The sequence below is a fragment of the Aquila chrysaetos genome, chromosome 13 (assembly GCF_900496995.4).
Source record: "Aquila chrysaetos chrysaetos chromosome 13, bAquChr1.4, whole genome shotgun sequence".
Taxonomy (NCBI): domain Eukaryota; kingdom Metazoa; phylum Chordata; class Aves; order Accipitriformes; family Accipitridae; genus Aquila; species Aquila chrysaetos.
Genome location: NC_044016.1, coordinates 6,775,720 through 6,790,703, shown reverse-complemented (window position 1 = coordinate 6,790,703; position 14,984 = coordinate 6,775,720). Strand labels below are relative to the sequence as shown.

Below are 14,984 nucleotides of genomic sequence, written 5' to 3'. Positions count from 1 at the left end.
TCCCTTTTCAGTCACCATTCTTCAAACCCTGAATTAGACAGGCTTCTCAATCTTACATTCTATCAAGAAAACCACCCAAAAGCAGCTAATCAAATATTTAAGACTGCATGACAGCACAGAACACAACAGGCCAACTCAACAAGTTTTCATACTGCTTACATAGGAGCTGACATGGATCACACAGCTGCATAACATAGAGCAATAACAAATTGACACTGCCTGAGGTTTTGTTTTGTAGTTCCATGTTAAGTTGTTTTCCTTGGGTGTTGTATCATTTTTCAGGATTACAGAAAAAAAATATAGTTTCCTATATTTAGGAATCATTTCACTTCTCAGAATTAATCACTGCTATTTCATAGCATTCCTTTCATCTTCTACAGTTTTTGGTTGTCTTCTTTTAAAAAAATAATCAAGCCTACTAATCTAACGACAAATGTCTGTGGATAAGAAAAGAAAATCAGGCATTCATTTACTATATTCAAAAACCTTAAGTCCTAGAAATTTCTAATACCAATTTTGTAGAAACACAGTTTGATTGTTTCTGGATGAAACCAACTATTCTGTGTTTGCACATCTTTACTGCTAGTGCTAGCAGTTATCAGAGAGAAAAGACATTTCTGGTCCACAAGACTCATCACGTTAAAGAGGAAAATGTACATTCTTAGACGTATCAGTGAGAAACAGAATGAACATTATGGGCAGCAAATTACATTTGCTTTTCTAATGAAGACCCCACCAATTCAATCACCGATTTCCTTTGCTTTGTCAGACCTCAGGCACCTCACTATCTTCATGCTCATATTTGGTCAATGTTTACTGAGTTTCAAACACACTGCTAGCCTCCTTAAGTAGAGGGATAATTGGGAAATTTAAGATGCTCCTGTCCTAGTAAAGTTTACATGAAAGTTTAAGGCTTACTATATATAAATTCTAAAGTTAAAACATAAAGCAGTTTTAGCTTCCAGAGATGTTCAGTTCTTCAAAAAGAATAAAGTTTCCACATACAGTGCTATTCACTTACCACACAGCTTTGTGAAGCATAAAACATTACATGGTAAAGATGATTTATGTTCATGTCTGTAGTACTCTATTGTCACGTACGTGACAGGCAAAACCATATTACATTCCCTATCCAGTTCCCTAGTTCATTTGAACTTGGAATTGTTAGAGCATCACTGTAGAGTTTTTACAGGTGAGACAACATTTTTTGGTGTCTGACATGTAGAAAACCAAAAGAAATATATCCCAATTATTTACAACCTCAGTGGCTGGTTCCATGCAGTAGGCCAGCAGACCTCATGCTGTTTGCTTATATACTAGCAGCAGGAGGGATAAGAGCTTCCTCTCCCAACTATGCATGTGCTCACAAGGACCCATGAAGATGCTCAGGTAGTAAGTCACATACCATATTTCACTCCTTTTGCTCACCTCCCACTGACAATCACCACCAGATAAAAAATAGCCTGATATTTCCAGCTTGTAATAAAAACTATAATCCCTCCAACTCTTCCTTCTCCATTCACTGAATATAATATTTATTAAATTTGTATCATCTTTCCCTTAAATGTGCTAACCGTAACTGTATCTAATTAAATCTTTCTCCCTCCCTGCTTTTAGGACTTGGCATGTTAATTTAATTTCTTTAAGGGGAAAAGTAAAAAGAGCAGAAAACCCTAAAAAACCCAATTTCTGTAATGCCAGTCCCAAAAATTCTATGGAAGCATTACAGGAGCACTGCTGTTCAGCATGCAGAATGCTGTTGCCAAGTTATCCAAAGCGGTGTAACTTCAGTTTTGGGTTAGAAAGTATAATTTCCAAAAAAAAAAAAAAAAAAAAATTCAGTACCATGTGTGACTTTGGCATATTAGGAATATAAAAGCTGCCAGAATAACATGGTACTGTACACTTCATGCAGGAGTCTACTGTTAACATAACAGAGAATTAGAATCAAAGATAAACAGTTTTAAATTGTAACTTATCTTTAGCAAAAGGCAGGGACTAGAGTAAAGTCTTGATAGGGAAATTAAATTGATTTTCTAAGCTATTTTGATAACTGCTCCAAAACTTGCCCTACAGCATACATAAACAATGGCATGAATACAGCCTCCTTAAGGCAAAAGTCACACTCCACTGACATATTTCAAGTCATTTTTTTATATCAGGACGCTCACAGCCTCCTACTACTTATTTTTGTGCAACTATTGACTTTGCTGACAAATAGATTTCACTGAACACCTGAATTTTGTCTTCATTTTCTCTCAACTACTTATATGCCCTACTAATAGTACTGCTAATTACTTCCAGTACCACCTTGTTATGGTGGACAACACCATTTAGAGTACATCTTCTCTTCTAGAGCCCAAACAACCTCTTCTAGAAGGAAAGCGAGCTGTTTGTAATATTGGCAACTGTAAAGTAAAAGGACAAACCCCACTATTTAAATAGAACAGAACAAGCATAAAACTAATCTGACACAATGCACCCACAAGAACAGCTTACTCATTCTCCATATTCTTCAGCTCCCTTCCAAAGAAGGGAAATGAAAATTATCATAAACCAAATTATACCATGTACAACATACAGAAGTGCCTGGGATTTGTTGTTGTCATCTCAGTGTTTGCAATGGAAATTCAACATCATTACACCCTTCACTGTTGCACAGTTTAAATCCAGACACCACCATTGCTTAGCTTATAGCAAAGATTCTTCACCCTGTACGACCCATGGAAGAGTCCAATACAACAGTTTCAGCACTGCAGTCTGGCTGGTTTTGTTCAGTTATCACCACCTCATCCTGTATTTCAACTCTATAGAGAGAATGAGGATAAAGCGCACTACTTTGCTGTTTCTAGAAGCTATTATTTAAGTGGAAGTTGAACATCTGATCACCCTGGGGCAAAACTAAGACGGAGTTAATAGATTTACGGAGGGGGGGTGGTGGTGGTGGTGTTTGTTTTAAGGTAATATTAGCACTTTGCCTTCTTCAAACTACAGCCTTCGATTACTAACATGAATGTTTAGTACTTTACTCCTTCACCATCCTAATTGTTAGTAGGAAAGCCCCTTGCAGCATCTTAAATTCTAGGAAGTTTTGCATGCACCATGATTCACCAGCACTAGGGTAACCAAAAGGTGAAAGCCTCAGCAATGCAACTGTGAAAATAGAAGGACAAGCATCCTACCACAGTCAAGAAATTGGGCCATTTTGATCACTGGTTACAGTAGCAAATCTTCAGAAGTTTAAAGAATAAAATGCATAACCTAATTTTAGGATTAGATTTATTGTTATTTTTGAGCTGCATATCTTAACAAGCTCCACAACAGTTTTATTACTGTACTAAGAGTTCAAAAAAGTAAGTAAACACTGCTGAAACAACTCTTCTCCAAGATGAAGAAGGTAACTAAAAGACATGCTGAAATTATCAGCTGATGTTTCAAGATGAACTCAACACAGCAGCTATCTGTTTATAGCCTGCAGAACTAGGACCCCAATTTTCATTACTTTGTAGTCTTTATTACTTTGAGAGTCTTGTAAAACACTGATAAAAGCACTTAAAAACCATCCAAAACTTAAATGTAAGATTTGATATGTAAAGGGCAGAAAATACTCTGGCCTATAGAATTTAATAAGACTTCAACCGTACCAAATCCTGTCACTTAAAGAGTAATTCATTCCAAGAGGGAACTGCCCTTAATGCTGGTAGCAAGAGGGACACCATACAGGCAGGTGGAGCACTTTGCTCAAACGACAAGATACAAATCCCTTTTTTTTTTTTGTTGTATTGCCTGCTGTGGGCTGTATACCTCCAGAACTGGGGGGAAGTCCCATTTAAGTAAACGAAAATAAAAAGTAAAGAGGACAATTTGAAAGTATATTCTAGATGACTATAGAGGAATAGTCTCCAGATTTCTTCCTAGGTTCAATTAGTTACCCAAGACAGGTGCCATAATATGCTTGAGTAGCTCTAAAGTAAGCAAAACCTCAGGCTGGCTTGAAACTGATATTTTCTAAGTGTTAGTCAAGGGAAAATAACATGCTTGAATCAACTATAAAGTTCTACAGATTGTCTCAAGACAGCTGTATCTTATATGCTAGAAAAGTAAACATGACTAATCACACAGTATATAGCACTCAGTTGTGTTGACACAAATAGAAATAGCAGACTGGCCACCCCCCCCAACATACCAACACAGAGCATCAAAGGTTTACAAATTGAGATCAGCCATTTCATGTTTAGTGTTTTCATCTGTAGAACTTACAGCACTTTGCAGAAATAAGGAAATTAAAACAGGAGTAGAATTTTCAAAATACATACGTATCCCCTTCACTGACCACACATTTCAAAAGCAGCTATGCATCCTGGTTATTTTGTCCAGGTCATATTAACTATAAGGAGAAAAAAAAAAAAAAAAAACACCAAGCCAAAAACAAACCACCAAACACACACACCCCCTACTTTGTTAAATACCCTGTGTCATCTAAACTTTTAGGTACCCATTCTTCTTGTATGCACACATTTTTGAAACATCTAGTCATACAGTATGAGTCACAAATCAGGAGTCAGGAAACCCGAAATCTAATTTTCTGTTTTTAAAGAGTTACCTGCAGCAGCATTTTGTTTGGACTTTCCCTGATCAAGACATTTATAATCTTCATTAGCTCTGACTTTGTTGCAGCTGGGATTACCTACAGAGCATAAAGCATCCCTCCTTACCTGTAATGATCTTTCACTAGTTTTCCAGGTGCTGACTATACTAATACCCACCCATGATCTTAACCATGTACAAAAAAGCCAGGCAGGGAGGGAGGTGGAGACGGTGTGCATGCAATGGAACACGCACAAGCTCAACTTATCCTTGCAAATCAGTATTGTCTTACTAACACACATGTAAGACATTTAATACTGTTACCCGTTTTAAATTACATGAAATTTATTTAAAAGGAGAACAACTTTAAAAAGAAAATAGTTAATATCTGGTTCAGGTAAAGTGCAGTCTAAACCAAGTAATTTTATTGCACCAAGTTTTTATTCAGGCAGTTAGACATCAACATTAAAGAGCAGCATGCTTTCAGAGCCTTCCAAAACAACAGAAGGAAAATGTCCCCCTTTTCCCTCAAGTTCTCTAAAAAGTACAATGCTAATACACAGTTAAACCTCTTGACTCCCAGACATGTAAAACACTTTAATACTACAGAGAAACTTGATAACTTCAGAAGTTAGAAACATGAGAAAATCTGCTTCAAATGACTGTTTATATTCACATACAGTGGTTTCATACTTTCAGTCTCCACAAACTACTGAAAGCCGCATACAACATTCTAAACTATTTGAACAGTGAATCTTACGTATATCAAGTCTTTGAGAAAAGAGAAAGTGAACTACTAGTCTAACCAAGAGGTGCTAAGCTTTGACCAAATTAATAGAACAGAATGTAAACTTCTCTCAAGTACCCTCTGATGTTTTGCTAAACATCTGTTTTTCCTACTTCACTTCCTGTTCTCTTTCTCTCCCTCCCCCACCAGACAGGAAATTGTCTTGACAACAAATGAATCAGCTAGAAGTGGAGCTAAGCAGCCATCAGCTGATTCTTCATTGTTTACAGTCACAGACAGACACTTCAAAAAGCCTTGCTACTGTTTTCTTGCTAAGTGACAGTAGCTGTTCTAACTTCATTTTGTTAAAATAAACGTTTAAACACAACAGAACAAGCTGTTTGAAGAGCTAAGTAATGATTTTCATCTCGAGATAGAAAAATCAAACCAAGAAACACTTTCCTCAAAGTACCTGAAATCATAACAACACGTATCATAATTGTCAAGTCACAGGATCTACCAACACTTCATTTCTAGGTTCACCTTTAAAAAAAAGCCAGCCAAAGAGAAAAAGCTCTAAAAATCCCGAACAGCAATACAAATGCATTTGCTCTTTAGAAGCCATCTGGAAAAGCAACAGTATTGTTCATGGTCTATAGCAGCCTCTATATTCCTGTAATGTGTTATTACAATGCCAACTCCACATTAGTATTACTGCATTTTATTTCTAAACTTCTCTTCCCTCAAGAAAACCTAACTCCCATAAACACAGAGATTGTGAGAAGTATTTCAAGTTTGAAATTAGTATTCAACATAGGCCGTTTCTACAGAAACTGACCTATTTTAGGACTGTTACAGGATTTATATTTTATCAGTTAAGTATGTTTAGCAAAGTTTAAACATTCAGTACACCAAATATTAGCCTCAATACTTTAGGGCTTCCTATCTCACATTCTAAAAAAGAATAAAAAAAGTTCAGATTAGTGTGATGTTTGAGATAGCATGCAAGCTGCTTAAAGTAAACAAAAAAGAAAACAAGAACTATGGACAACCAACTCCATAGTGAAAGATTACACCACTACAATTAGTCCAACTATACAGCTCTGAAAGAGTTCAAGTGTGCCTCTTACCACAATTGCATGCGGAGAATGCACTAAGGCCTTAAGTTCATTCAGGTCGTTCTCAGCCTGCAGAAATTGGCATAAGAAAAAAAAAAAAAAACAACAAAACAAAAAAAAAACACAAACAAAAAAGTATATAAGGAGGGTGGATTTTGAATTCTCTCACAGATACTATAAATTTAAACAGTGGTTAATACAGTCCTATAAGCCCTACGTTACCTTATCCCATTCTCCTTCCATGACATGATTGCGGAATTTGGTAGCAGAAGGATGTTCTAAACGACATCCTGACTCTTGCATGAGAAGATCAACAGTCTGGCTGCAGGAGAGATACAGTGTAAAAAAACCCGACCAGTTTTACCCTCACAAATATACCGCCTGCTATGATAACAGTTAACGATATTTAAAAGTAACTTTAATGAAGTAGGAATACTATGACCAGATTCAGATGCTTGTCCAAAAAGACCATCTCAGTTGCCCGAGACATGTAAACAGCTACCTATATCTAAAGCAAGCTGTCAATGAGCTCAAAAGCTTCACTGAAGTACCATGAATTATGTGACTTACCAGCCACCACAAACAGCCATCCCTGCACAGAAGATAAACTTCATGAAGGAAGATACAGACTAGAAAGCTGTTAGCTACTGGCTACTATCCCCTGCCTCCTTCCCCCCCCCCCACCAATAAAAGAACACAGAGAGCTAGTACATCTGCAACAGGCCTAACTTTTTCTTCTTCATCACGCATTAAAAGACTGACTCCTTAAAATAAAATAAACAAACTCATGAACCTGTAGCCCTCCCCCTTTTACACTAAAAATAGCTTATTTACTGTAGTGTCGTCTATGAACAGTCACGAGTTGTCTGCTGCTGTAAACCTGCCTCTTGTGTCAGAGGCAATTTATTTTATGTGCCAAGTTCTTTGTAATTGACCCATTCCACAGTGTTTTGAAGACTTCTTTTGTGGTAGCTACCTGAAGACTTTACAGGACTTCTCTAGCCTCCTTCAAAAATTGTGACGTGTTGGCTTTAGCTTTACTCACAAAGGGAGTGTTGTGGTTAAATTCTTAGACTTCCCCTACCCCACTGGGAAATTATTTTCCCTATTCTTATTTTAAGAAAGAGCGAACATACTCATTTCTAGTCTACAGATAACATTATTATCAAAAACGTGCATCCAGCACAAATCTGCAGAGGCCTTCACCATTTACAGGGACGAAGGTTGTCAGAGTGAAACCAAACAGCCTATTTTAAGTGGCAGTTTAGTTTGTGCTTGCTTCCTCCGAGCTGACAAGACAAATCTTAGAGCTCATCTGCAAAAAGCCGCCCCCCCACGCCCAGCTGCGGGCTCCATTATGTTTACCAGATAACTTCTCCCCCACTAACACATTTGTATTGATCTACCCTTATCGGTGTGCAACTCGACTTCCATATTGCCATCCCTGGCAGAGGAAACTCCCGGCCTGTCCCTCCGCAGACACCGAGCTGACCGGCACAGGCTTGGAAAACACATCTCCGCCTCCATTTTTTTTTTTTTTTTTTTTTTTTTTTTTTTTTTTTTGCGAGCGGGCCTGCCCCACTGCTCTGCCTCGCACCCAGGCACTGGTCTCTTCTCGTCGGGGACTACCAGACTGCGACAGGGCAATTTTTGCCACCAACCCAGCTCCCCCCCTCTCCGGAGGTCCCTTCCTCTCCCTCCGCCCCAGCTGCTCCCCCCCCCCCCGCCTTCGGGCTGCCCATCCTCCGCGAGGACCACCGGCCTCCTGCGACCCCACGCCCGACCCTGCCGCCCCCTCCCCGCGGACGGAGAGGAGGACGGCGGGGCGTGTGTGCGGGGCCTCCCCCGGCCCCACGCAGGCCCTTCGGTCAGGGGGAAGGACACCCCCCCCCCCCCCCCCCGCCCCAGCTGCGTTCCCCCTCGCCCTCCGCGGCCTTCCCCGCCTCCGCGGCCGCGGCCACTTACTTGAGGCCCAGGCCGTGGAGGTGCTGCCCGATCAGCCGGATCACGTCCTCGTCGGACTGCGAGAGCCGCTTCTTCTTCTTCAGGGCGCTGCCGCCGCCGCCGCCGCTGCCCCCCAGCTCCGCGGCGGCCGGGCCGGGGCCACCGGCGGCGGGCACCCCGTTGTTGACGCTGAGGCCGCCGGGGCTGCCGCCGCCGCTGTTGGCCGAGGGCAGCAGCCCGTTGGCGTGGGCCAGCTGGTCGCCGGCGGCCGTGCCCGCCGAGGCCTCGCCGTTCTGGGCGCCCAGGCAGCCCAGCTCCGGGCCGGCCGGCCCCTGCGGCGGCTGCTGCTGCTGCTGCTGCTGGCCCCCTCCTGCCCCGTTGGCCTGCATGGCGCTGCCGACACCGCCGCTGCTGCTGCTGCTGCCTCTGAGCGGGGCGGCGGCGGGGGCGAGCCCGGCGGGGAGCGAGGGGGACTGGGACGAGGTGAGGCCTGCTCTGCCCGCGGAAGCCCCGGGCTCTCCTGCTCCCTCCACCGCCGCCGCCGGGGAGGCCCGGGCTTTCTTCCGCGGGGGCGGGGAGGCTCCGCCGGTGTCCGAGTCGGAGGAGGAGGAAGCGGAGGCCAGAGTTTCCTCGCCGAGAGCGGCCGTGGTGGGAAGCCGGGGGGGGCGAGGAGGGGGAGGCGGGGGGGGGGGGGGGGGGGGTGAGGGGAAGGCGGAGCGGGGCCCTGTGCCCCCCGGGGGTCCCGGAGGCAGCGCCGCCGCCCGCTCGGGGCTCCCTCTGGCGATGGCGGCCGCCGCTGCCCTGAGCCCCCGCCCGGCAGCCCCAGGCGCTCGGCCCGCTCCGCTGGCTGCCCGCTGGGTTTGTCTCCTCTCAGCCCAGCTGCAGCCTAATGGAGTCCGGGCCGGGACGTCACAGGAAATTCCTATACTGCCCCCTACACACACTTCCGCCGCCCGGGGCTGGGGGTGGGGTATGGGCCCTATAGGTGCCGGGGGGCGGCGGCGGGGCAGGCCCCGGGGTCGCGGCTGACGCCCCGCCGGGGCCTGCCGGGTCACCGCCGAGCCGCCCCGCTCCTGCGACCGCCCGGCCTCCGGGGCGGGGGTCCGCCGACGCCGAGGAGGAGGAGGAGGAGGAGGAGGAGGAGGAGGAGGGGGGGCCGTAGGGCGTCCCGCCCGGGGGGACACCCCGGGGTCCGGGGCGTGTGGCCGGCGTGTGGCAGCACCTGTCAGTCCTGGGGCGAGAGCTCGACGGCGGCGACGTGTGAAGGTGCGCGCGGTGGGCACGCACGACATGTGGTGGGCGCGCACCGCCCGGACACGTCTCGGTGGGACTGGCCGTCGCCGTAACGGGGTGACCGGGCAGAGGAGGGTTACGGTAGTTTCCTGAAGCAATCGGGGGGGGGGGGGGGTTTAAAAAAAAAAAAGAAGGATAAATGCTCAATGAAGTCACATCCTGTCGTTGCCTGGGTTGGTTACTGGAAGGGTTCAGACCCGCTGCTGGTCTTGTCTTTCATAGTCAATGCGTGCGTTGGCACAGAAGCCGGGGGGAAATGGAGTTTTTGCCATAGATCTTCCAGGAGTGTTGGAGAGTTGGGGCACGCTTGTCAGGGCAGGCTGTCAGAAGACACAGCGTTTTGGGGGTTCCAGTCTCTGCCCCAAGCTGTCTCCCTCCTCTCCCCTCCTGTGCGATGGAGGGGAAACTCAAATCCTCAGCCAAGCCTCTGGTCAAAAGTCACGAGATGAGTGAAATCTTGGTCTTTAGAAACAGCGTCTTGAAATAATACCTTGTGTGTTCTTTGGTTTAGAGCCTAGAATTTTCATCTTTGGTATTCCCAAGCTTTTCTCCAAAACCCAAAGGGAAATAACAAAACCTTTTTTTTCTTAATGAAAGCTGAGATTAACATCTCATCATCTTCCCCTTCAGAAGCTGAGGTTTTAGGAGCACTGAATGTTAACTGACTTACGTTAAAATGGTAAGTTTGGACAACAGTGCTTTCTTCCAAATGGAACTTTGAAGAAGCCTGACTGAGGGAAACCATGGGCCCAAGACCGGTGGAGAAGTCTGTGAAGAGACAAAATCCATGAAAGGAATGAAACCAGAGAAGGAGTTGAGACCACATGGAGGCCTAGCCAATTGAAGTAGGTACCCTACCTTGGCCCTGTTTAGAGGCCTCAGAAGGTGTTTGACCCGTAACAGCCGAAGCACTCTTACACCAGAGGGAGAGGTTGGAAAGAGCTTTGTCACTGAGCGCTGCCCAGGTGTGGCCACAGGGTTACATTTAACATTGGTCTTCCGGAGGGAGGAGCGTGCGGATTTTGTGTTCCTTAGCTCACCAGCCATTGCTAGAGAACACAGTGCTTGTGTTGTAGCCACTTCACCACTGCCGTAGCTCCTCTCATCTCCATCGCTCTGCCTTTTCAGCATTCTTGAGTTGTTCTTTCTCAGTCCTCCCGCTCCCCAGGTGCCATCACTGAATCTATAATTCAAAGATTTGGGAAAAGATGACAGGAACAGTACAGAGACCCTGTGAAGGCACCTGAAAGTGAACCCTAAAGAGCAAGATAGGGTTTTCAGGAAGGTGAAGTTGCCCATCATTCTTTCCTGCCGTGTGCCTCAGTGTCCAGGGTGGGGGTAAAAACCCCTTCCCGCCATACCAGTTTGTGCCACTGTCCCTCCAGCTGCTTGCCCTGCCACTCTGCTCTCACACCACCTGGAGAGCCTGGCATTCCCGAGTCAGTCACTGCTTTTGTTAACTGCATGTAGCCTGCCACTCCCGTGCATCAGCCCCTGTCTCGATGACTCTGTGGAGAGTATATCTCTGATGAAAGAAATGCAGAATCCCTTTCCTGCAGCTGAACGATATCTGTGGGCAAGCAGCTCTATGTACCCATCTGTGGTAGAGAAGGGTCTCACAGGCTCGCAGTTTCCCCCATTCATTTCAATTAAATACTCTCAGGGAGTAAGAGTAGTGTTTGGAGCTGAAAAGAACCTAAAAGATAACCTTTAAGAAGTACATATTGCTGCATTAATTGCAGTGAAAGTTCTTGGCTCCCTCCCCCCTCCATCTCCTTCCTTGCAGGAGGAGATATCCCAGCCAAAACACAAAGAGCTGGAAGAAGCAGCTCAGTATTGCTGGGATGGTACAGGCCCCGGCTGCTGTGCCAGGGGGAGCTGGGATGAGACATCTGAAAGTTTTTCAGGATCCCAGCTGACATGAAGGTGTAGAAGGGGAATGATTCAGAGTCCCAGGTGTGAAGATCATGCCTCAGCCAGATCCTAACCCACACGTGGAAAGTTCCTGGAGCAGTTCCTGCTCCTTTCCTCCTTTGTCACCTATGGCTTTCCTAGTCATAGGGAAGGTTTTTCCTTCACCTGGGCTTTTCCTAGTCACTAGGAGGGGGTCTTGAGAGACAGGTCTGTGGCTGGCAGACCTTCCTCTCTATGCTGCAGCAAGGAAAAAGAGAATCAGGAAAGGGGCAGTGGCACCATGCTTTGGCAGTCTTTCATCAGCTGATCCCCGATTTGGATCCTGATTCTATTCCACACCCTTATGAGAGAGAGCAGATTTAATGACAATCCAAATAAGCGTGCAGCTTTTTGAGCAATTAGACAAATCAACTGGTAAATACAAAACACATCTCACTTGTGACAGAGGACTTTATTATAATAACAGAAGTATGCATTCATCATATTCAGACATCTTCAAAGTTTCCCAAAAGTAGAGAATAAATGCAACAGTTCAGCAATAAAAATTGACAAACTTACAAACACCCAGAAGAGGAATATTAAAGACAAATTTTGGCAACCTTAAGTACAGTTGTAATGTCAACCATGTTACTGAAGTAGAGAGGTGATACGTAGCTATGCAGAATGTGTACAATTCTGACTATGTTGTAATTCAGACAACTTCTATTGTATAGACCCATAGAAAAATGTTGCAGAAACACTTCTTAGTTATTGTGAAAGTTTAGAAGACTGAAGAGACCAATCACTCCATATCAAAAACAACCAATGAAATGACCAAGTGCAGAATATGTTGAACGAGTGGTATCTTTCTGTGTAAGAAAACTGTCTTGGGACATTCTAGACTAAATACAAATGCTTGAACAGCAAGAAACACTTCCCTTTTCTAGGTCTGGAAAGTTTAAAAAGAGAAAAATCACCCTTGAATTTATCATTTATGGGCTGACTAGAACTAATAAAACTTTGGCTAATTTATCTCTTTTTTTTTTTTTTTTTTTCTTTCCACTTTTCATTTTGCTTTAGAGGAGAATGGGGCAGGAAGTCCAGATCTGAATAATAGGCAGGAACTCTTTCACTAAGGGGCTGGGTTTTTTTGATGATAACCATGTGAGGCTGCTTCAGCAGAGCTGAAATATTACAAAATATTAGAGAAAATCCTGGAGAAATGGATTAGCAGTCAAAGCCACATGATGAAGGTAATGAATCGTTTGATTCCCTCCTATCATGTGTATGTGTGTATGCTTTTCCTTTTCCTTTTCTTCTGCACCAAATTTGAGGTTACTGGAAACAAACCAACTAACAACAAAGAACAAAGGAATAAAGAATAATTTAGAACAATGGCATTTTCCGCAGTACCAGCTAAATAAACACTTGAACAGGCACCTGCATATGCTTGCAACTTTCAAAAGTTGAGATATGGATGAAAAACCACCACCTTTCTTAAAAAGCATTTCTAGAAAGCATTCAACAGATGGAGGATTTGTAAGCAGATTACACCGGGCTGTGGTTCCATCACTTCATGCAGAGGATGGTCGGTATTTTAGTAAAGGAGTGGAATATGGAAAGCCAAAGCTTGGCCGAAGTTGCAACGGAAAGAGAACGTGAAGAGCAACAAAAAGGGCTTCTACAGGTACATTGGCAGCAAAAGGAAGACAAGGGAAGATGTGGGCCTGCTGCAGAATTGGGTGATTGACCTGGTGATAAAGGTCAAAGAAAAGGCTGAGATGCTCAAGGCCTCCTTCACCTTGGCCATTACTGGAAATAAACCCTTCCACGTGTCCCAAGCTTCTATGGCTGGTAGCAGAGTTTGGGGAAGAGTGAGACTACCCACAGTAGAACAGGATCAAGTTGAAGTCCACTGAATCAAACTGGGCATATATAAGTCTACTGGACCAGATGGAATGCATTTGAGAGTTGAGGGAGCTGGCCAGTGTTATTGTGTACTCACTCCCTATGACATTTGAAAGGCTGTGGCATTCAGAAGACTGCTGATGACTGAAGAAAGTCAAATGTTACACCCTTAAGTTCAGTTGTGTCTGACCCAATGTCACTGACTTCAGGCTTAGTAAGCAAGGGGAAAGCAGAGTATGCCAATTAAGCTTGACTTTATTAGGGCTTTTGATAGGGTCTTCCTCAGTAACCTTGTAACTGGGGACGTGTGGATGGGGTGGGCAGATTATGTGAGTGAGAAACTGGCTGTACCACCAGGCTTGAAGGGTAGCACCTCATTGGTTTGAAGTCTGACCGATGCCCAGTTAGGAGGGATCAGTTTTCGATGCTGGAGCAAGTCCTGTTTGATGTGTTCATCAATGACTCAGGGGGTGGGACAGAATGCACCCTCAGCAAGTTTTCAGCTGATCTCCATGCCAGACTGGGGAGATCAGCTGACGTACTGGAGGCCACAGCTGCCATTCAGAGTAGCCTTGGCAAGCGGCAGGAATGGGCCAGTGCGAACCTTGTGATGGTCAACAGAGACAAGTGCAAAGTCCTGAACGCAGGACAGACTATCGTCATACAACGCTACAGGCTGAGAGCCAACTGGCTTGGCAGTAGCCCAGCAGAAAAGCGCCTGGCCATCCTGGTGGACAAAAGAAGTTCATCATGGGAGTTCAACACCTACAGGGCTGTATTACCAATATACCCAGCAGGTATGTGATTTCTGTGCAGCACTGGTGAGGTAACACTGGATATCCACTGTCCAGTTTTGGGTCCTCCAGCAACAGCCAGTTCAGCAGAGGCTGCTAAGGTGGTAGGGGCTGGAACATGTGATGTACGAGGAGAAGCTGAGGAAGTGGGTTTGGATACAGCAGCATCTAATTAGTGTTCACCTTCCCGGGGGGAATTACAGAGAAGATGGCACAAAGCTTCTCACTGATATGTGCACCAACAGGGCAAGAGACAAAAATGAGAAGTTGCACCCCGAGAAATTCCAACTGTGTATAAGAAAACAAAAGTTCAAAGTGAGAGTGGTCACGTACTGGAACACGTTCCCAGAGTGGCTGTGGACTTTCCATCCATGGAGATACAACTAGACTGGACAAGGTTTTGAGCAACCTAGTTTAGCTTTGAAAATAGTCCTGTTTGGAGCAGGAGGTTGAACCAGTGACCTGCAAAGGATCTTGCCCAACTTTAATTTTGCTGTGATTATAAATACACTTCCTAGAAGAATCCCTGTGGTGTGGGGGGAACAATATTGGTGACTCAGTAATTGTCAAGTCTCAGGGGTTACTGATACTATGTCCCAAAGCTTCAGTGGGGACATCACGTTGCCTTGTAGATGAGCTCATGTGGCAAGGATAAGGGCATTAGCGCTATTGTTGTAACCTAATTAAATATTAGGTAATCACACCGTGTCTTCTGTCTGC

General features: G+C 44.8%; 1 protein-coding gene across 2 annotated transcripts in view; it reads right to left on the bottom strand.

Moving 5' to 3' along the window:
• Window positions 1-9,285, bottom strand: part of WDR26 (WD repeat domain 26) — a 33,413-nt gene extending 24,128 nt beyond the window's left edge. Inside the window, exons 1-3 of one of the 2 annotated variants that reach the window (XM_030034555.2) lie at window positions 8,398-9,285; window positions 6,655-6,754; window positions 6,445-6,501 (exon numbers count right to left, since the gene is read on the bottom strand). In XM_030034555.2, coding sequence (XP_029890415.1) covers window positions 6,445-6,501; window positions 6,655-6,754; window positions 8,398-8,765 — 525 coding nt within the window. In that variant the 5' untranslated portion in view covers window positions 8,766-9,285. The remainder of the gene's footprint in view (window positions 1-6,444; window positions 6,502-6,654; window positions 6,755-8,397) is intronic. The other variant, XM_030034556.2, reaches the window with a different exon arrangement.
• Between the last annotated feature and the right edge of the window lie 5,699 nt (window positions 9,286-14,984).